Source organism: Typopeltis vanoorti, chromosome 11, assembly GCF_054136105.1.
Source record: "Typopeltis vanoorti isolate ZY-2024b chromosome 11, IOZ_Tvanoo_1.0, whole genome shotgun sequence".
Lineage (NCBI taxonomy): Eukaryota > Metazoa > Arthropoda > Arachnida > Uropygi > Thelyphonidae > Typopeltis > Typopeltis vanoorti.
This window is the reverse complement of record NC_143559.1, coordinates 34,312,356-34,334,019: the sequence shown is the minus strand read 5'-3', so window position 1 is coordinate 34,334,019 and position 21,664 is coordinate 34,312,356. Positions and strand designations below refer to the sequence as shown.

General features: G+C 35.4%; 1 protein-coding gene across 6 annotated transcripts in view; it reads left to right on the top strand.

The window, feature by feature from the left end:
• Positions 1–21,664, top strand: part of LOC150101430 (testis-expressed protein 47-like) — a 360,248-nt gene that overhangs the window by 282,114 nt on the left and 56,470 nt on the right. For all 6 annotated transcript variants that reach the window (XM_090400900.1, XM_090400902.1, XM_090400904.1 and 3 more), the window contains one exon: positions 7,906–7,977. In XM_090400900.1, the coding sequence (XP_090257026.1) occupies positions 7,906–7,946 (41 nt within the window). In that variant the 3' untranslated portion in view covers positions 7,947–7,977. The remainder of the gene's footprint in view (positions 1–7,905; positions 7,978–21,664) is intronic.

Here is a 21,664-nt window from a genome sequence, read left to right as displayed (position 1 = left end):
CCATTGCCTTACAACTGATTTTACATCAAACAATCTTTCTGTATTTCCTTGAATTCTAGCTGCTAGCTAAATATCTTCTTCTTCCTTTTTTCCTGTTTTACCTTGCAGTGTCAAGGGTTTTCTATTCATTTAACCGCAATCATACACAAGGATAAGGTGGTTACCCTTATGCCCCCAGGTATATCCTATGTTTGTAGAAGTGTTGAGTTCTCAAGGCCGGTTTGCCTACTTGCAGGATGAGAAATTCCAGCTAAACTGGGGAGAAGAACCTGCAGTACATACCCAAAACCAGCTAACTTGGCTATATCTGAGTAAGAGCCTAAGCTCCTCATGTCGCTGACATGAGGAGCTTAGGATATTGGATATTCCTTTCCAAGGCATATGGTTGCAAAGTGCATAGTCACTCAGCTAACCGCATGGACACTAACTAAATATAGAAACTAAAAAATTGCAATATGATGGATAGTATGGGCTACATTATTTTAGCATGTGTGTATACAGGGCTACGCAGGGTAGCCATGTGGAAATGGCTACTAAAGACTTATAGATTTGATTCTGACTAGATGAACCTTTTCTTGGCCAGCTTCTGTATTAGTTAATCCTTAGTTTCCAAGTTAATCCAAGTTTTCAGGATTTTCTATCCTGGAAACTTGGATGTTTTAACCTAGCATCTCAAAAAATTGATCATATAACTCTCCTTTTACAGACAATAATGCAGATGTTAGGATTCAGGGCTATGAGATAGTGGCAGTCATATTCTGTCTCCAAAAAGGCTTGTTTCACTATCAGTGCAAGGGTGAAAGATGGAACTCACTTGGATAAAGGATTAAACCAAGTATTTAATTTCTTGGTATCTTTAATTTATAGTATAACCAAGTGGAAAAACTTCCAACAACTTTCTCTAACCCAGAGTATTTTAATAATAAGGTGTGACATCTTTTGGCTACTCGTATACAAAAATATGACTTCTGCATTACTTCAACCTTAGTATTACCTCTGGGTCTGACTCCCACTGATGAGACCCCCAATAAAGGTTGAAACCGGTCTTGGTAGTGACCCTTCCCATAATGCATAGCATTATACATATCCATAAGGATATGGGCTTTGTATTATGAGATACTAAGGCAAGTGATGTGAAGTCATTAACTTTGTATACGAGTTGCTCCAGTCCTCAAAATAGTTCAGCTGCAAACTTGTTTGCTTACACTTAGATAAAGGATTAAGCCAAGTATATAATTTCTTGGTATCTTTAATTTATTTAATTTATAGTATAACCAAGTGGAAAACTTCCAACAGCAGGGATAGAATAATCAGAATTCTATGGTAGATGCAGGAAGTTAAGGAAATATTCATGGAAAAGAAAAAAGGATATAGCAAGTAAATCAGCATGTGTTCTGAGAGAGAGAGAGAATACACAAAAAAAAAGTTTAAGAAAGCAAAACAGTATATAAAAGTAGCTAAAGTTATTAGAAAACTGATAAGAATATAGGAGATAAATATGAGGAAGCTTGCAAAATGTTTTTGAGGCTATCAAAAAAAAAAGCTTAAAAATCGGGGAAAGAGTAAGGAATTGGATATGCTAAAGGTGACATGAAAATTGAAGATATTCTAAATGCATGGAGTAATTATTACCTTGAAAGTTGTTAGCACATCCATCCCAGGCACTGTACAAATTGTATCATTGCATATTTGTCCATGGGGTGTGATATGCCAAATCGTTTTGTACTTCCAGTTTGCCATCCAGCAGGCATGCTATAAATCGTTATGTGTGCTTTGTAGAAAAATTGTAGCTCTGTGGAATAACATTTGCGCTTTCAGTATATATAATAACTGATAATTAACAGAATTTCTACAATTTGTTGGAATGTTTCAATTTCTAAGAGGTATGGGTAATTATATTTCAAACTTCTATTAATCAAGGTATGAACTATTTGCATATGACTGGCATGTCTAAGAAAAAGAATCAACATGAATACAAATAGATCTGTTATAGATGAATAAATATCCAGTTTACAGTTGTGGTATTGTGGATGATGCATTAAATTACAATGACAGTGAATGAATTACATGTCATCCTATAAACTGTAGTTATGCAAATGTGCATTTCTGGAGGGCTTCACTTAAAAATGAAGGGGGGGGGGCAGTTTGTGAATAAATGTGTCTTAAGGGAATGTTCCAGGGAACTAATAACAGCTTGAATGTACATTTTTAACATGAGTCTTAGATTAGCCCAGGTTCCAAAGGAATGGAAAGATGACAAAATTGTTTTGCTTCATAAAGGGGATGATAAGACTAAGGCTTTGAATTATAGGCCAATCTGCTTGTCTAGAGTTGTGGGTAAGGTGTTGGAGAAGCTAGTGAGAACAAGGATTCAGAACTAGGTGGACAGCAGTAGAATACTCTTTAATGGACAGCATGGGTTGGTAAAGGAATATGATGTTTTAGCAATCTGCTTACTTATTATAACAAGGTGACAAATACACTGGACAGGATGCATATAGAGTAGTATATTTAGATTTTGCAAAGGCTTTCAATAGATTGCCACATGGCAAACTAGTAGTTAAATTGGAACAGATGGGGGTCTCCAATCCAATGCACTAATCAGTAAGATTAATGCGTTGGATTGGAGATTGGCTGTCTGATAGGTATCAACAGGTTATATATGGGTGGCGGGGAGGAGTGATATCCCAGAAGAAGAATGTTACTAGTTCGGTGCCCCAGGGGTCTGTTTTGGGGCCATTGTTGTTTAATTTGTTTATAAATAACATTGGAAATGGCTTAAATGGTGATATACAGTTGTTTGTAGATGATGCAAAGTTGGGGAGAGTTATGATTCACTCTACGTGAATCATAACTCTCCCCACCGTGATTCTAACAGTCTACGTGATTCAGACAGTCTATTTAGGTCCTCCTTTGCAGGAGGACCTAAATAGACTGTCTGAATGGGCAAATGTCTGAGATCGCAGTTTAGTATTTCAAAGTGTCAAGTTTTAAAATTTGGAAAGCAAAGATCAGATGCAGAATATAGGATTGGTGGCGATATTTTGGAGGAGATGAAGGATTGTGGTGGATAGAGACTTGAAATTTCATGGACTTTTTGCTGAAATTGTGAGGATAACACAGCAGATTATGGTAATGATGCGAAGAACACTGATGTGTAAAAGTATGGTATGTTTTGATTCCATTGTATAAGACTTTCATCAGGTTTTCAACAGGATGATGATATGTTGGAGAGGGTCCAGAGATGATTGACTAACTTGGTTTCTGTTCTCTGGAATGTGGCATATGAGGACAGATTGAGAAAAGGCAAATTACAGAACCTAATAATAGAAGGAAGAGGAGAGACGTGATCGAGAATTCATACATAATTTACTATTATCATCCACACTAATCTGGTAAGTTGATAAGGGGTAATTATCAGATTAGTGTGGATGATATTTTTCATTTAATATCTGGAGATGGGGGGGGGAGAGCGAGAATGAGAGACCATTCCTGGAAGCTGTATAAGGTGGGTGTGAGCAAGGGATTAAGGGGTGGAATTCTATTTATTTTTTCTGATAATCCTTTAATGTATATATTTTTTGATGAAGTTTTATGAAGAACTTTATTGATGATATTTTTGCTATAGCCATTATTTATAAATGTATTGCTAATAGTTTGTAATTCTTGTTAAAGAGCTTGTTCTTTAGAGCAAATTGTTATTGCTCTGTTTTTGAGGGTGTTAATAACTCCAAGTTTTTGCGAAGGGAAGGTGATATGAGTTAGCATGTATATATTGGCCGGTATGTGTAGTCTTGCGGTAAATAGTGAAGGATAGATTGCTCGAGCAAAGATGTGTGACCAGTGTATCCAGAAAAGGAAGCGAGTTCTGATTTTCAATTTCAGTAGTAAATTGTATACACTCATGTTGTTTGTTCAGGTGGCTGAGGAATGTTTGGCAACCATGTGGCCAGATAAATAATTTCCAAAGTGATTACTTTTTCTGATGTCTGTGCATATTATAAGACTGTATTATTTAAAAATCATATCAAAATTCAAATTATCCCTGTCTGTTTAGTATTTGCCAATGATAATCTAAGATCACCACGAAGTGTAAACCCTTTGTGCTTCTCACATAAATGTCATGTATGAAGCATAGCTGTTGTTCATGTGACCATTATGCTTTCCATATTTAAAATTATATTAATTTATAAATTAAAGTATTCAAAGTTATCCTACAATTGCCATATTTTTTCGTGTATAAGATGCCCCCATGTATAACATGAACCCTGCTTTTTCGAACCCAAAATTAATAAATCAATATTTTAAACATCTCCGCCATCTAATCATATACTCAGTGGAAGGAGGTCCAAACTGTCTCTCTGAAGCTTTACTTTCATGTTCTTTTGCATAATTGATGACTTTTAAACTGAATTTTGAAGAATATAACAATTTTTTTTTATTTTCAGACATTTTTATGGGCTAGTGCTCAAAATATTGTTAATGCATTAACTTACCCTGCCAACGAGTTGCAGACATATGAATGCTTTCAGAGTTCTGATTGGTTTATTCAGAATCAGCCATTAATGACTTCAATCAACAGAGTTAACAAAGGCTAGTGATTGGTGGAAGGTATCGGCAGGTTTCTCAACCGGTTACCCCCATGTATAAGAAGCCCCAATTTTGGGTTTAAAAGTTTTAGAAAAAAGTATTGTCTTATATATGGAAAAATATGGTAATTGCATTGGACTAATTAAGGTGAGCACTGGTGTCCTCATGCACTCTGAATTCATACATCAGTGTAATCATACGCTCAAACTAACATGAATTTTGTAGCATGCATAAGCCATGCAACAGTACACCCACCCTAAATGGGTGCACAACACCACTGACATATATATATATATATATATATATATATATATATCAATTTCATAATCACCAGACTGTAAGTCTGGATTATGAAAAACTCGAGAGAATGAATGTATTCCAAAGATCAGAAGGTAAAGAGTAAGATGGTGTGAAATGGATGAATGAAGAGGTAAGGCATGCAATTTGGAAGAAGCATATTATGGTTACAGCACCAGGTGAGGGATAATAATCAGTAGTATGAGGAATACAAAGAGCATACAAGGAAGATACAAGTTTGGTAAGGAAAGCAAAAGTGCAGTATGAGCAGTAGTTAGCTAACGAGGCCAAAAAAATCTTAGGCAGTTCTTTTACTTACATGGCCAGTAGAAGAAAGAATGATTAGGAAGATGATATTGATTGGTGAAAATGATAGAATGATTAAACTACTGCAGAAGACATAGTTGAGATATTAAATGAGCAATTCATAAATTCGTATTTCATTCTCGTGAATATGACATGGGGTACTAAAGGTTGAAGATGCAGAAAATCTTGTGATATAACCTGTTATCATGAAAGGAATTCTTGTGACCTAGTATAAGTTCCATGTTTAATCTCTAGAACAGGGTTTTTGGACTGTAAACATATGAAAGAAATATATAAAATTAATAAAAATAGTGAAAAAAGCCCACTTAAGATATTAACGGACTGTATGTTTACAACCTTTTGTGCATAGGAATCACATTAAAAAAAACAAAAAAAAAACAGCATGCATCCTCACAGGGCGATAGAACTAGTTCTTCTGTATTAGCTTTGAGGTACGAGCCGTTCTCAACGTTCTGGAAGAAAAAAGCCTTTCTGGAAGAGTTATTATAGAAAAAAAAATGTTATTTCTTTGTACTATGTTATCTTTTGTAATATAGTATGATGTTGTTGTATTTTCAGTAATAAAACTTTAATTTTAAATGCAGTAGAGTAAAATAAAGCATAAATTTCTTTCTGAAGTAATGCAGATTACTGATTTTTGAGCTCCTGGTCTGAATAGCCAACTAAATAATTAACTCTACTTTGTTGCCAACAGGATCTGAGTTTGAATCCCACTATGACATGGTTGTTTATGATAATATTTTAGGTATGAGTTTATTTCCAATGTGAGATATCATAACTTCCTTGCTTATTAGAAACCCCAGGGTGGCTTCAGATTGCATCTAGGACACAAAGAACCTTTATAAGGTCCTTTTAAGCATTTAGTTTCATGAAAAGCAAATTTTGAAATAATTGAACTCTTACTAAGGTTAAGGATTATGTAAGTTTTACAAGTAATGAATTTCTTGACTCATGAAGTCAGCTTACATACCACTGATCTGCTTACATGCATATCATTGACGGTGTTGCTCATGAGAAATAAGGTGCTTGGTTGAGTGACCAGTTGTGTGAAGCTACCATCTGTGGGATGATGACTGAATACCTCTAAGTCAGAATCCTGGCTAGCCACTGCAACAATACCATTCGTCCCTTGTGCGTTGAAAGGCAGTGCTAGCCAGAGTTGCTTTTGTACTATTACGGTGCAGTTGCTCTGGTGGTGAAGCCACTAGAATGGCAACATAAAGGCAGCTGTTGAGATTATGTGGCCACTCTTCCTACGTCGCACCATTCAGATGGGACGTGTGGGCACCAAATCGTCCATAGATGACTTGGGTACTGGTCTGGGTGTCGTGCTTAGAAGAGCAGCCACCATACTGCGATCTATTGAGACTCACCTAGGAAGAAATAGAAAAAATAGGTAGAGACAGAAAGTAGACTACTTCATTGCAAGGGCAAGAGAAGGATGGAGTTGTAGACCAGAGATGGACACGATGGTTGAAAAGACAAGGTGTAGAGACATAGTGAATCATCAGCAGAAGCTTGTATGATACTGCATGTCTTTAATGTCATGCTCAGATGTTCCCAATAAATAATCTTCCTATTGAAAATAGTTATTGATATAGTTTACTTAAGACAGAAGGATGCTTCATTTAGCAAGTCCAAGGATAAAGTCTTCCAGAGGAGTGTGACTGTGTTGCAATGGAGCACTGCACTCACTAAGAACAAATATTCTTCCCCCTCATGTCATCAAGAACTCAAAGTGATTGTGCTTAAATCACGCTGACACATGTTGTGTTGTAAACCATAAATCAAATAGGTTAGACACAGAGCTTAGTGTATCTAAAGCTACCAATAGGATAAGTATTTGAATATTGACTAAAGTTCATTTTAGCAATTTGATAAAACTTAATGGTTATCTTCGTTGCATTTGAGCTGCATGATAGACTTTATGGAAATGCTTTATTTAACATATTCATGCATGCAAAGTACTAACGTCAGTTATATTAATTGAAATAACAGACCGTAAGTCAGTGTATTTTTATATTTGTAGCATTTTGTTCTTATTAAGCTGTTGTTGTCAGTCAATCTTGTGTCATTTGTGAAGTCGGAGCTGTTGCTCACTATTTGCTGTTTAATTAAGAAACACCCTCTTATCATGTAATCAGGAGATGAATCCATTTCCACCCAACTCATCACACACTGAGTTTATAGCCATTCCAGGTAATGACTGTCATGCTCAAATGGCACATTTGTTTCATCCTAGAAACTGGATTTTCTTCAAGCAAACAGACAACCCAGCAAAAAGAACATAATATACAGCTTGCAGATGTAATACACCTTGCTTATGTCTTCAAGCATAAACCTATTTCCTTAAGGAAACTTTGGTATCATAAAATGACTTTGTTTCTGGAGCAGGGTTCTTAGTAGTTTGTCAAATCCAGCTCCGTCCACTGATATGTACTACGAGTATCCAACCTTTTATAGGTAGGATTTATAAAATACAAAAAAGAAAGAAAAAAGATAACAGTACATATTACTGGAAATATATGAAGCTATGCATTTTGATCATGAATTTTATAACTAGAGAGTTTGGTTTCCTTTAGAAAGTTTTTATCTCTTTTGCATGATATAATATTATAATAAATAAGCAAAAAATTAATTATTCTTGTATATAAATAACGTAACATTAATTTTATAATATATTATTTTCAGAATATGTTTGGCCAGGTCCAGACAAGTTAGTCATCAGTTAAGTACTGCATAAATTATCAAGGAATTTAAAAAGTACGTTCATCTCTTTTGTTGTTGCTATTCTGTTTATTTCAAATCATTAATTATTTAATTAGAAAAGACTTTGATATTTCTTATTTCATTAAAATTTCATCAAAACATGATTTTTCTCCTTGTTGTATTTAGGGAGAAAGTATGTGTCATTCATTTTTATATCATTTCTACATGTGAGACGATTGCAGAACCTATTCCAAATTAGTGCTCTCTTTTTGAATAGCCAGATACAATAATTTGCCCATGGAAAAGAAATGGCAGAGGTTATTAAAATAATTCCATTTGGTGCAATTGTGGTATCAAAGTTACAAGGTGGAGAGAAAGGATTCTGTAGAAGAGCAACTTTAAATGTAGTTATGGTCTGAGTTACTTAGCAGAAAGCTGAGCTTTTAAAAACTTAAGAAGATAAAGAAAATGGTGAAGATTATGCTGTTCTGGTGGGTGACTGAACAGTTCAGATAAACTCACTGTTTACTAACAAATATGTTAGCACATCTTCCAACTTATTTATTACAATTGGAAAAGAAAGCCAATTGATGTTATGGATCTCGATCACCAGATGCGCTGGAAAGGTCAATTTGCCTGCAGCAAATACAATACAGGCAAATCAGCCTGAGAACACTTGCAGTTAATAGACAAAAAATACTGTTAGTGGACAGTAGATGGTATGGTTTGTTTGCAGTGGAGTGCTCTCCTGCACTGAATCCTTTAGACCCCAAGGAAGTGTCACATGATAATAATAATACTAAAATCAAGTTTTGGAGATAAAAAGTTAGAAATATGGAAGTAATTTTCAGAATTGGGAGAGCGATAGTAAGCCTGGTTGGCTAAGTTAGCATATCTGCTTTGTAACCAACAGGTCGTGTGTTTGAATCCCACTGCAGGCATGGATGTTTTTGAAAGCTTGTTCTGGTTCTGGATGAGCTTGTATAGCCCCTTGAGTTATAAGGCTTGTCTTTTAAAAAATAAAAATTAATTAAAAAAAACCATAAATGCAAGAGAAATATTGAGCTGAAGAAGATCCAAAAGGGATTATTCCCCAGATTTGCTTACTGGTTTTTGAATGGCTGGTAGATTAAGTTTTTCATATTCTGTGAATGGAAGAACATGAAAATTTTCACATTCTTCCATTCAGAAATGGAATCAGAATTTTTATATGATTTTATATGAATCTGTCTGGCAGTCTTTAAAAGTTAGCTTCGTATAAAAGGAGTACCATCAGCATGATACTTCAAGAGAATATCCAAAAAAAAAAAAAGGTCCAGAGTCTATTTGATTTCTTTTCTAATTTAAATCAATATAGGGATATAAGTTGTTTATTGTCACAGAAAACCTTCCAGGTCTCTTTGGTTAGACTAAGCAGCAAACACAAAGGAGTACCATCAGCATGATACTTCAAGAGAATATCCAAAAAAAAAAAAAAGTCCAGAGTCTATTTGATTTCTTTTCTAATTTAAATCAATATAGGGATATAGGTTGTTTATTGTCACAGAAAAACTTCCAGGTCCCTTTGGTTAGACTAAGCAGCCAACACGTTGCCCATATAATATAACCAAAGAGTTAGTTTTGGATATATGTTGAAAAATAACTATTCTTTGAGATCCTCTCAGCAATAGTTTGTCAAATGTGGGAAAGGCACTTCCCTTAACAAACCCTCCCCTCAATTTGTTTGTAAATTTTATTTCTACATTTAAAATAGCTAGAAGGCATCTGCACATACTAATATTTAAATAGTGTACAGATACGTGATAAACTATTACTGCACTACAATCATTTAATTTCATTCAACCTTGAGGTTGTGTGTATGTGTGTGCATACATCTGCCATGTTCAAAATCACTGGAATAACCTCTGTGGCATGCATGCATGCGTAATCCATTCTTCTTTCTTTTTTTTATCGATCTCACACACGAGGGAACCCAATACCTATGATATGACAGTATCTTGTGTGGGCAGGAAGAAGGTTTTTTTTTTAAGACCTGAAGGTTGTAATCATTGGGGAAAACAATGTGGAGAAGTGTATGTGAAAAAGTGTAAGGAATGAATACAGAGGATGAAACATTGGTTCACTGATTGTGGAGTTGAACTGCATGTGGGTGTTGACCAGTAGCTTCTCATGTTTGCATATAATTAGAGGAAAGTGGAAGGATGGTAGTGGCCAGGTCATTGGAGCAACACCCATGGAAATACCTATAGAAAAGAAACATAATGCAGAAACAAGAGTTTGGTTACATTAAAGAGACTGGAGGAATCATCATCATGTTCAGCAATCGTTTCTGAATATAATCAAGCATTCTGAGGGGGGGTCTTGGGTGCACCACTCCAAATGGAACAGTATTCTAAGGTCAGGTAGATTGAAGCATTTATATTAAAATGTCAGGAGTTGAGTAGGAAAGAAGTACTGTTTGGAAAATGAAAAAGAATACCGAGCTTTTTTGGAAGATGTTGACTTGATGTGCATATGCCAAAATAAATTAGATGTGAGTTAACCCGAGAGAGAAGAAAATGGATTGACAAGAAGAATGTTGTTAAAAGTAAAGAGAAGAGTGGCATGATCCGTCTACCTGGAAATGAGATGGGATTGCATTTTGGAAGTATTAAAGTTCATTTTTCATAACCTTTCTTGAAAATGGTAAGGAGATCAGTGTTTAAGGCATTAGTTAAAGATCTTGAAGCATGAATTACCTGAGCACTATGCAGTTTTGAAAATGAAAATGAAAAGAGAAGTGGATAGTAGTACTGTTATCAACAAAGCTATGAATAGGATTGGATATCAGAGAAAGAGAGAGAGAGATCGTCAAAGTATAGGAGGAAGAGTGTTGGTGTTAGCAGCACTGAGCCTTGGAATACACTAGTGTTAATTGAAAAATCTGATGCCATAGCAATGAACAATCAGAAAGGGATTATTCCAGAAGGTCACAATGCCAGCCTCGATCAAACACCTTGGGAATATCAATAGCAACCACTTGAGCTTCTCTGAACTTTTCTATGGCCTTCATCCATAGTTGGATGAAGTTGGCTAGGAGATCAGCTGGGAACAACAGTGGAAAAATCCATATACATTATCATTAAGTAATTTGTGACTTTCCAAATAGTGAAGCATTTGGCTGTTGATAATATGATAATTTTCATATTGCTCTGATGGTCCTATTTGGAAACAGGCTGGATAAAAGCTTGCTCTCAAGCAGTTGGATAGATGCTGGATGACTGCTTGAAGAGATTATTCAAGATGGATGTGAGTGAGTGAGTTCTGGAATACAAGCTATTAGCATAACTGGCTAATAACCTGAGGAATACCATCAGGGCCAGGAGACTTATTGGTAGAGACTTAAGGCTACCAAGTATTTTTCTGATATCCTTCCAGCAAAATTTCAGAGGAGACATACTGTGGATAATTTGTGGAATGGTGAGAGATCTTTTCTGTGGTCATCTATATGAGAATCAGAGTCAAAAAAACTGATGCCAAGAGGTCTGCATTATCTTTAGGAGATGGTACTTGTACCATCAGGATATGAGACAGGTGAAAATGTGGAAAGACAGAAGTTACATAGCCTTGCTTAGTAAGAGACCAGAAGGCTTGACCACCATTTGTCCATGTCCATTTGGTCAGGAGATGAGCGCTTAGTGCATTTGGCTCTTACAAAGTCTGCTTTTGCTTTGGATTTTTTTTTTTTCCCTGTTGTTGCAGTCTATAGTTATAAGGTGAGACTGGCATTTTTGACTGGAGATATTGGGCATATGCTGATCCCAGCAAGAATAATTTATGTTGTTTCTGTTGTTAGATCAGAACAGGTGCTAGAATCAGAAGAGCAGAAGCAATAATGAGACCACGGAAATGAGATCGAAATTTTGCAGGTCATTCCAAATGGCTCCATTATAGTGTCACAGGATATAAGGCTGAGAATGACTGGAAGACAGATGATCTGTAGAAAAGGAGATGGGTAGGGTTATGGTCAGACTTGCCAAGAGGAGAGATAACATCAGTGGTGTATTTGGAGGGAGGGCTGGTTAATAAAAGGTTCAATGTGTTTAGAGAGTAATGAGGATTATCTGAAATTCTGCTGGATTAATGAATAATTGCTGAAAATTATTACTGATAGCAAACAGTTTAACTTCTTTTCCAGCTGGTCTGTAAAGTTGGAGAAAGGGAGCCAGTCTGAATTATGAATATTGAAATCACCATGGAAGATTATTTCACTTTTAGAATAATTAAACTTTATGTATCACTTTCATAGATTGTCAAATATGTTGATAAGTGTTAAACAGCAAGTAATCCTTTGTAGTGTAATTTTCACTTTCTAGTAAAACTGAAGCCATTTTCACTGCCAAAAAAGCAGTGCCATTACTGCAAAAACCTAAACTTTTAGATTGCAGTGACTAGACTTCCTGAGTCAGCACTGTCACTCTTTCTAGAGCTTAATTACCTAGTGTATGTTCTGTCCCAGAACCAGTGTTCTTGCCTTTTATATTGACTGTGATACTGCTACCCATAGGAAATAGTATTTTATTGGCTCGGCACATGTTCACTTGAATTTTATAAATTAAAGATACCAAGAAATTATATTCTTGGTTTAATCCTTTATCTAAGTGTAAGCAAACAAAGTTTGCGCCTGAAGTATTTTCAGACTGAGGCAACTCGTATATAGAAGCTAATGACTTCATATTACTTGCCTTAGTATCCCATAATGCAAAGCACATCTTTATGGACATGTATAATGCTATGCATTATGGGAAGGGTCACTATCTGGTCCGGTTTCACCTTTTATTGAGGTCATTGATACCAAGAAATTATATTCATGATATTTCCAAGCAGGGTAGATCTAAGGTAGTATGGTCACTGAAATAGAAAGGGAGAGGAAAGGTTGGCAAAACAGGTTTGATGTCCAAGATGGCAGGGAAAAAACCCAGAGAAAGACCAAGGTCTAGGTGGATCAATTCAATCAGAAGTGCCTTAGAAGAACGAAGTGTTAGATACGACAATATTGGAATGCTGACAAGTAATAGACTAATTTGGAGGAATATTGTTGATAAGAGATTATTAATAATGTAAACTTAATCATGTCCTACTGTCAGTAGCCTGAACACCCCTTGAGGGTATATATCAGGAAATTGATGATGAAAACTTGAGAATCATACTGAATTCGATATAGAAAACATTAATGGCATGCTGTGTGAAAGAGAACAAAAAAAATGCAGTAGATAGTCAAAGTGAATAGGTTTCAAGCTAGATGCACTACATTGTTTATCTATGCAGGTAGTATTTTTGAGGATCTGTAATGAACATAAATTGTAAATACTCGAATATATGGATACTTATTTTTTGCCATAGACATTTCTTTAAAAATTCATATCACAAGCCATTACTACAGTAACCTTCATTATCAGATCCATGTTCATATGAAATTTTTTACAAAAAAAATGACTTTTGATCTAAGCTAATGAATTACATACATTCCTCCTAATCCACTTCTCTCTCTCTCCCCCACCCAATGTTTGTGTTTGTTGCATATAAATTTTGCTGGTACACGAATAAATATATGAGAATTTATAAAGTTAACTGGAATTATACATAAATAATTACATCATGGTCTTTTAGAGTTATAACTCTAAAAGACCATGTTTCATCTTACTTACATAAGACTTCTTCAGGCATAAGAAAATACACTAATAAGACAAACTGTAAAAGATAAATAAGATGACAACCACTATAGAGTTATAACTAAGAAGAAAAGCCAAAACGGCTATTTTTCCTGGCGAGGTTGATAAGTTAAGGGATAAAAATCCCTTATTGTTTTTTCAGCCAGTAAGCGAAACTAAGATCGAAAACTACGATCTGAACGTTTCATGCCGATGAACTGTCGGCGGATCCAAGTAAGTGACCACTTGGTAGTGCCACACCACGGCAACTCGTTGCAAAGGTGGAGCAAGCTCCCTCACTATTCTTGATATTTTCTCATAATGTAAAAACACAGCTCCTAGGAGATGTAGTACTGTTTTACATTATGAGGAGAGGTCACTACCCAGATCGGTTTCAACCTTTTTTGAGGTCTCATCAGTGAGTAGCTAGACACCTAGAATATCAGAGTTTAAGTGAAAAGAACTTACATATACTTTTGCTGTACGATTGCCCAAAAGGTGTGTCACTATATTATGTTATAACATATTATAACTAAGAAGAAAAGCCAAAACGGCTATTTTTTCTGGCGAGGTTGATAAGTTAAGGGGATAAAATAATGTAAATTCCATAATGTAAAACAGTACTACATCTCCTAGGAGCTGTGTTTTTACATTATGAGAAAATATCAAGAATAGTGAGGGAACTTGCTCCACCTTTGCAACGAGTTGCCGTGGTGTGGCACTACCAAGTGGTCACTTACTTGGATCCGTCGGCACGAAATGTTCAGATCGTAGTTTTCGATCTTAGTTTCGCTTACTGGCTGAAAAAACAATAAGGGATTTTTATCCCCTTAACTCACTATAGAGTTATGTCGGATTTTTATCATCTAAAATTATTATTATTATTATGAACGTTATAAGCTAGAATAGTCACAACTGTTGTACAGAAAGCAAAGTCTGGGTATGAAAAGAAACTGGCTCTGCATGCTTAAGACAACCCACAAGAATTCTATCGATATGCTGCAAGTAAAAGAAAGGATGAATATGAAAGAATAACTCTTCTGAATCCAGTCGGCATGAGGGTTAGAGATCCAGAAGAGATTGTTCAGTTAATGAGTGCCCATTTTGTTAAAAGCTATCAACCTGGTGAACGCAACATTGAGCTCACTGTTACCTCTTCACTAGATGAAGAAACGCAGGTGTGTGAGGCCGAGGTATTAAAGCTGTTGCACAAATTGAATAAGAATTCATCAATAGGGACTGATGGAATATCAGCACATGTGCTAAAAGTGTGTTCAGCTTAACTGGCCATTCCTTTGACCAGGATGTTTAATATTAGTCTCAGAACAGGGAAGATTCTGCAGAAATGTATGGTAATTCCATTGCACAAGGGTGGTGCAAAGACCGATGTATCCAACTATCGACCAATTAGTATCTCAGAAGTGGTAGTGAAGATTTTGGAAAAATTGGTTAGGGCTTCAGCATTGCAATGATCTTTTGAGTTGTATTTGCAATCTTTGTCACATGGCAATTGTCTTCAACTTCCTATCTACCAAAACTCCAAGTTTCTTCCTCATCAGTTTCTTCAAGCATAATCCCACTAATATAATACAACATTGGATAGCTAATCACGCTGAAGTGAATGACTTTACATTTACTGACATTGAACTAACATCCATTTTCCTGTGCCCACAATTCCAGCCTATTCAAATCATTCTGAAAGTATTGCATATTAGCAACATTCCTGATTACCTTACCTATCTTTGCATCAGCAAGAAATAGCTGTATGTCACTTGTCAAATCCTTCCCAATATCATTAATGTACAGATTGAATAACAGTGGACCAAGCACTGATCCTTGTGGTACACCACTTGTTACCTTAAACCTTACAGACTCAGATCCCCTGTATACCACTATTTGATATCTGTCAGTCAGCCATCCTCTTATCCATGCTAATATTCTATAGCCCAAATCCATATTCTCCAATTTATGCAACAGTCTACCATGCTGTATTCTGTCAAAAGCCTTGTCAAATCCTTTCCAATATCATTAATGTACAGATTGAATAACAGTGGGCCAAGCACTGATCCTTGTGGTACACCACTTGTTAAATCTTGGAGACTTACATCAAGGCGTGCATTCATTGTTGAGCATGTTCGTGTTTACATGTTTGACTAGCTATAGCTAGGAGGCATTCTGATATAACAATCCCAGCTTCCCAGCCCACTGTTTCATAAAATGAATCTTCATAAATTGAAGTAAAATTTTAATGTATTTAAATGTGATTGGTTCTTCAGTATGAATGACTTCCACAAATGGCTCTTTTCCACCAGATTATTTATTTCATTAAACAAGTACTTTACCTTGTCCGTGTTTACTGCTTGAGTTAGAGGAATATTGTTTTCATTCATATCATCAATCCATAGCACTAATGATTTTTCTGTATTTTTTTCATTACTTCACTCCTTGAATAAAATGTTCTTGACACTTTTGCATTAACTATTCCTGCATGTGAATACTTTTCAGCATTTGCATTCTTCTCAGCATTGGTTATTGTTGTTGAAACTATCCATCCATCTGTTCACTGGACATCAGCAGATGCTGTATGGTCACTCAGATGCTCGGTGATATGCCACAACAGTTCTTGCCATGTGGTCCTGTTGTATGCTTTTATTTACTAATATTAGTATTTAAACACTAAATTAAAAATGTCATCTTTTGTTGTTATGTTTTGGATTTTTTGCCATTTATTTTGAAATGTTCATTAATTTGAATCTTTGTAAATAGAGGAAAAATAAAATGAGGTCTTACTGTATTAGAATTCATATTTAAATGTTCGGTGACATTTTTAAAGATTCCCAGCTGAGATGATAGCGAGCAAAACTGTAGAAGGTGTTAAATTTAATGCTTAAACACGTTAGGACTCTCACCTGATTCAATAAGTTGAATCACTTTCATTTTTTCCCTCAATGGTAAGTGAGTTTCTGTTTTTTTTTTAACTGAGTAAGACATCAAATCAACTCTACATTTAAATGACATTTTTAATCTCATCTCATCTCATCTCATCTCATCTTCCTTTTCCCTCTTTTACCTTGCGTGTCGATGGTTGGTTAATCATTGGACCTCAAACTTTTCACAGGATAATGTGGTCAGCCCTATGGCCCGGCGTATCCTATGTCTGTAATGTTGAGTTCTCAATGCTGGTTTGCCTGCTTTGCGGGATGATAAACCCCAGGATAAACTGGGGAAAAAACCCTACTGTCCATATCCAAGACCAACTAACTTGGCTATAGCTGAGGAAAATCCTTCAGCTCCTCACGTCACCCATGGGAATCGAACCTAGGACACTCCTTCCCCAGACGTATGGTTGCGAAGCGCACATTTTTAATTTAGTGTTTAAATACTAATATTAGTAAAACTTTCACTTTTTAGCACTCCTTACAACATGGGAAAAAACTCAGATGAATTGTTTTGTAATGTCTACCTGCCATGCTATAGAATATAAAACAAAAGATAATCACAAATGCTGCATTTATACTTTTATTTTTGTGTTTTGCTGTTTATATCTTTGATTTTTTGCCATTTATTTTAAAATGTTCATTAATTTGAATCTTTGTAAATAGAGGAAATGTAAAATGAGGCCTTACTGTACTAGGATTCATAATTAAATGTTGATGATCCAGTGACATTTTTAAAGATTCCCAGATTTTTCTTTCAGTTTTGTCATAGCGAAACTTAATAAATCTCTTAAGCTGATCCATAAGATACTTTGACAGACAGAGAGAGAGAGAGAGAGAGAGAGAGAGAGAGACATAAGTGTTATCGAGTGAATCTGAACTGTTACGCTTTTGTTATGACAAAACTGAGAGAAAAATCTGGGAATATTTTGAAATGTCATTGAATCGTAAATTTTTGTCATAACAATGGTGTAATACTCATGCTCCAATTAATATACAGTCATCCCTCGACTTATATCCTTTCAGAGATACATCCATGATCCCATAATGGAATAAGTAACATTTTCAACTATATTTTCGAACAGGACCCAAGCAAGCATAAAGTAAAAAAGTTTTTATTTAGCAACAGTGCAATGGCAACAGCGCATTCAGCGGCAACCTTCCTTGGCAGTCACACATGTTCATCAGTTCCTCTGTTGATTTTGTGTTTGAGAAATAAGTTATTTGTGTATTTATCATTAAATATTTTGTGCAACATGGCCCCTACATGTCCAATCAAAAAACCTAGTGAAGAATCACAGAAAAAGAGGCGAGCAATTGATCTCGAAACGAAGTTGCAAGTTCAACAATAGTGATGAAGCAACGACAAGGTCCTATCGGTGATTGAAAAAGCTACTTCCATCATGCATAGAGGACCTGAACCAAAAGCGCTTACTTTTTAGCTCTATGCCCATAACCGCTAAGGCACTAGCTCTCTTCAGCATGTTGAAGGAGAAAGCAGGACCCAATTAAGACTATGAATTCAATGCTTCTTCGGTTGGTTCATGAGATTCAAACAGTGTTTTGCATTGCATAATGTGAAAATGCATGGTGAATCTGCAAGTTCCAGTGAGAAAGCTGCCAAGGAGCTTGTGGAGAAATTGGATAAAATTATTATGGAGGAAAATTAATTGCCACAGCAAATTTTATTTGCTGTGGCATATGGATGAGATCTCCTTGTTTTGGAAAAAAATGCCCGAGTGGACAATTCATCCACAAAAAGCTAAAATGTATACCTGGTTTCAAAGCTCTTGAAGGCCGTGTTACGATTCTGTTTGTGGGGAATGTGGCTGGATATAAACTGAAACCATTTGTGATATGGCACAGCTAGAATCCACGAGCCTTCAAAAACATTAGGAAGCATACTCTTCCAGTTCATTAGGGGAGATATAAGAAACCGTGGATGACTCAAAAATTGTTTGTGGATACCTAAATCAAATAGGTCATGCGTGTGAAATGGAAAACTATTGTGTGAAAGAAAATGTAGAATTTAAAATTTTATAAATTCTAGATAATGCTCCAGGTCATCTGTCTTATATTGGTGATGTTCAAGGTCATGTTTCTCCCTCCGAATATTACTTCATTGATCCAACCGATGGATCGGGGGGGGGGTTCTTGCAATATTTAAAGCTTTTATCTATGGAGTACTTTTTTCACAAGCCATTTCTGCTACTGAAGGAAACAACCAGACTTTCATGCAATTCTGGAAAGCATTCAATATTTATCCTGCTATTAAAAATATTGCTGTAGTTTGGGACAAAGTAATCTCTCAATGAATGGCATATGGAAAAGGACATTAAAAAAGTTTATGCACGATTTTGGAAGTTTTGAAAACAATGAAGACCTTTGTAAATTGAGTGAAGAAATAGTGGGCCTAGCAAACAATCTGAATCTCAAAGTGAATGATGACGACATAGTTCAACTCATAGAAAGTGCCCCTGAAGAGTCGACCAACGAAGAATTGGTAGACCTGGAGAAACAACTTGTTGCAGAAGAGGAAGAATGAGAAAAGGAAGGGAGAAAAGAGAAACAAGGAATGGTAGTTAAACAATTCACAGTGAAGGCTCTTGCAGCAATGTTCTCAAAATGATTGAAGACATGAACCCCCAATGTTGAATGATATTTATTTGTAGAAAGGAAAGTACATGATGCATTTGCTTGCTATAAACAAATTTATGATGAAAAGAAGTAGAGGAATAAGCAAAGCATATTGGATATTTTCATCAAAAAAAAGGTTACACCAGAAGAGCCACAGCCTGGTTCTTCACATAGGGAAGGTAATGAAGATGTGATTGTGGAGGAAGATTTAGGTGATTATTCTTCTGTTTTATAGTGGCAGTAATGCACAGTACCGTTTTATAATGAGGTTTAAAAATTAAAATGACAGTATACTTATTATGGTTAAGTCCCTAACCCCTATAACTCTGTTGATCTAATGTATCGACTTACGTTTGAACCGACTTACGTTTTACCAGATGGAACGGAACCCTGAATTAAGTCGAGGGATGATTGTGTATGTGTGTGTGTGTATATAAGTATACACACATACAGGTAACCCTCGTATAACGCGGATGTTAGGTTCCACAAAAATGCCATGTTATATAAATCGCGTTATGCGAGACTCGGATCACATAGAAAAACTAGGGTTCCAAAATCGCTTTTTTTTTTTTTATTTATGATTATATAAACAATGACATATCCAACAAAAATATATTTTTATTTAATTCGGATAATTCATGTAAGTTAAGAAAACATATAAACTATAAAACAAATACATAGTACAAAATTATAAAAAATTATAAATTGTATGTAAACTTCATTGCACATAATACATAAATGTTTTTGGCAAAATAAAATAAAGTGTATATTTTAATCGTTATCACTCTCTTCAAAACTAACATTTCGTAGATGTTCTTTATTGACGAGTGGCTGGACATTGTCATCACTTGAAATCTCTTGGACATCATTAGTATAATTCTCATTGCATACTTTGGCTGGTTTAGTTATCAAGAAGTCAGTAATAAGACCTCGCTTACCACTATGCTGCAATTTTTTTATTAAGTTTATAATATGGAGCTAAACAAATATCCAATTGTCTTGTGAATTTTCCGGAGCTCTCCACTGAGAGATCATTATCCATAGAATAAATTTCTTGCCAAGTCCAATCCTTCTGCTAATTTCTTTAAACTGAAAACTGAATTCTTTAACGGATTCATCACAATCAGAATCTTTGGCAGAACTTTCCCTGTTATTTGGTTCAACATCATCTATTAATTGTACCAGTTCCTCCTCATTTAAATCTATTTCCCCATCAATTAATTCACTATTGAAGAGATTCTAGCACTTATGAAGAAGTTCGTGAAGATTGAGTCTCATGTGCTGATCAAAACTGAATGTATCTTCAGTCTTGTTCAATTGTTACCTTGGCAGTTTACAGTGGGTGGGTTTATCTCTATTAACAAACGCATATATCGCAAAAGTGCTCTAAGTGGCCATTACTATAAAAGTAATTTTTTTTTACATAAAAAGAAGCATTACATATTCTATGTAACTCACCAAAAAATAAAGTGCTCAGCTTGAGATTAACGCACATATGATTTTTAATACGCTTTCCTGGCAGAAAACAAAGACAATTTTCAAAATAAACACTTTATATGATAAACAATTGATGCACATGTGTTCTAAAGGGTATTTCCCGTAATATAAATTCGCTACTTATAACTACATGCATGATACGGGCAGACGGAAATTTAACAAAGATAAAATTTGATTTTTAAATCACGCAATGAAAAATATATGAAAAGATAAAGAGTTACTACAGTTTGTAGACTGTCTTATATTGAAACTGCATTGTATAAGTACCACGCTCAACAAGGGTTACTACAATTTGTAGACTGCATTATATTGAAATTGCGTTGTATAAGTACCACATTATACGAGGGTTACCTGTATATTTTTATATATATATATATATATATATATATATATATATATATATATATATACTTATAGCAGAAATGTATCTGAGGAAAGATAGTGAGCGTGTTGATTCAGCATGATTATGAGGAGTGGAGGAGAAGAGCAGTGATGATGAATGAGATGATAACCACCAGAATGTGCAGGAAAAGAGGTCTGGAATATGTGGATGTGCGGATATGTTTGAGGATAGAAGAAAGCTGTATGCAAGAGATGAATTACATTTGAATGCAGAAGGGCATAGGCTGATGTTTTCTTGACATGTGAGTGTTTCAGAATTCCGGAAACTAGAAATGCACAGATGGAATGTTGCAGGCATGGCTTCATGTGGGGATAGTGGCTTGAGAAATGAGGGGATGGGCACTACATTACAGAGCCAGGTGGAATATGAAGGCAGGCATACACTGGTTTTTCTGTATACAAATGCTTAGGAGCATTAGGAATAAAAGAAATAAGTTTGTGTCATTAATTGACTCGATCTCTCCAAAGGTGTTGGTATCAGTGAAACTTGATTAACTGAGAAGGATGTTATAACAGGGATAGAAATCGAAGGATATATCAGAGCGTTACTTATGATAAAAGATGAATTGTGCACTCCTA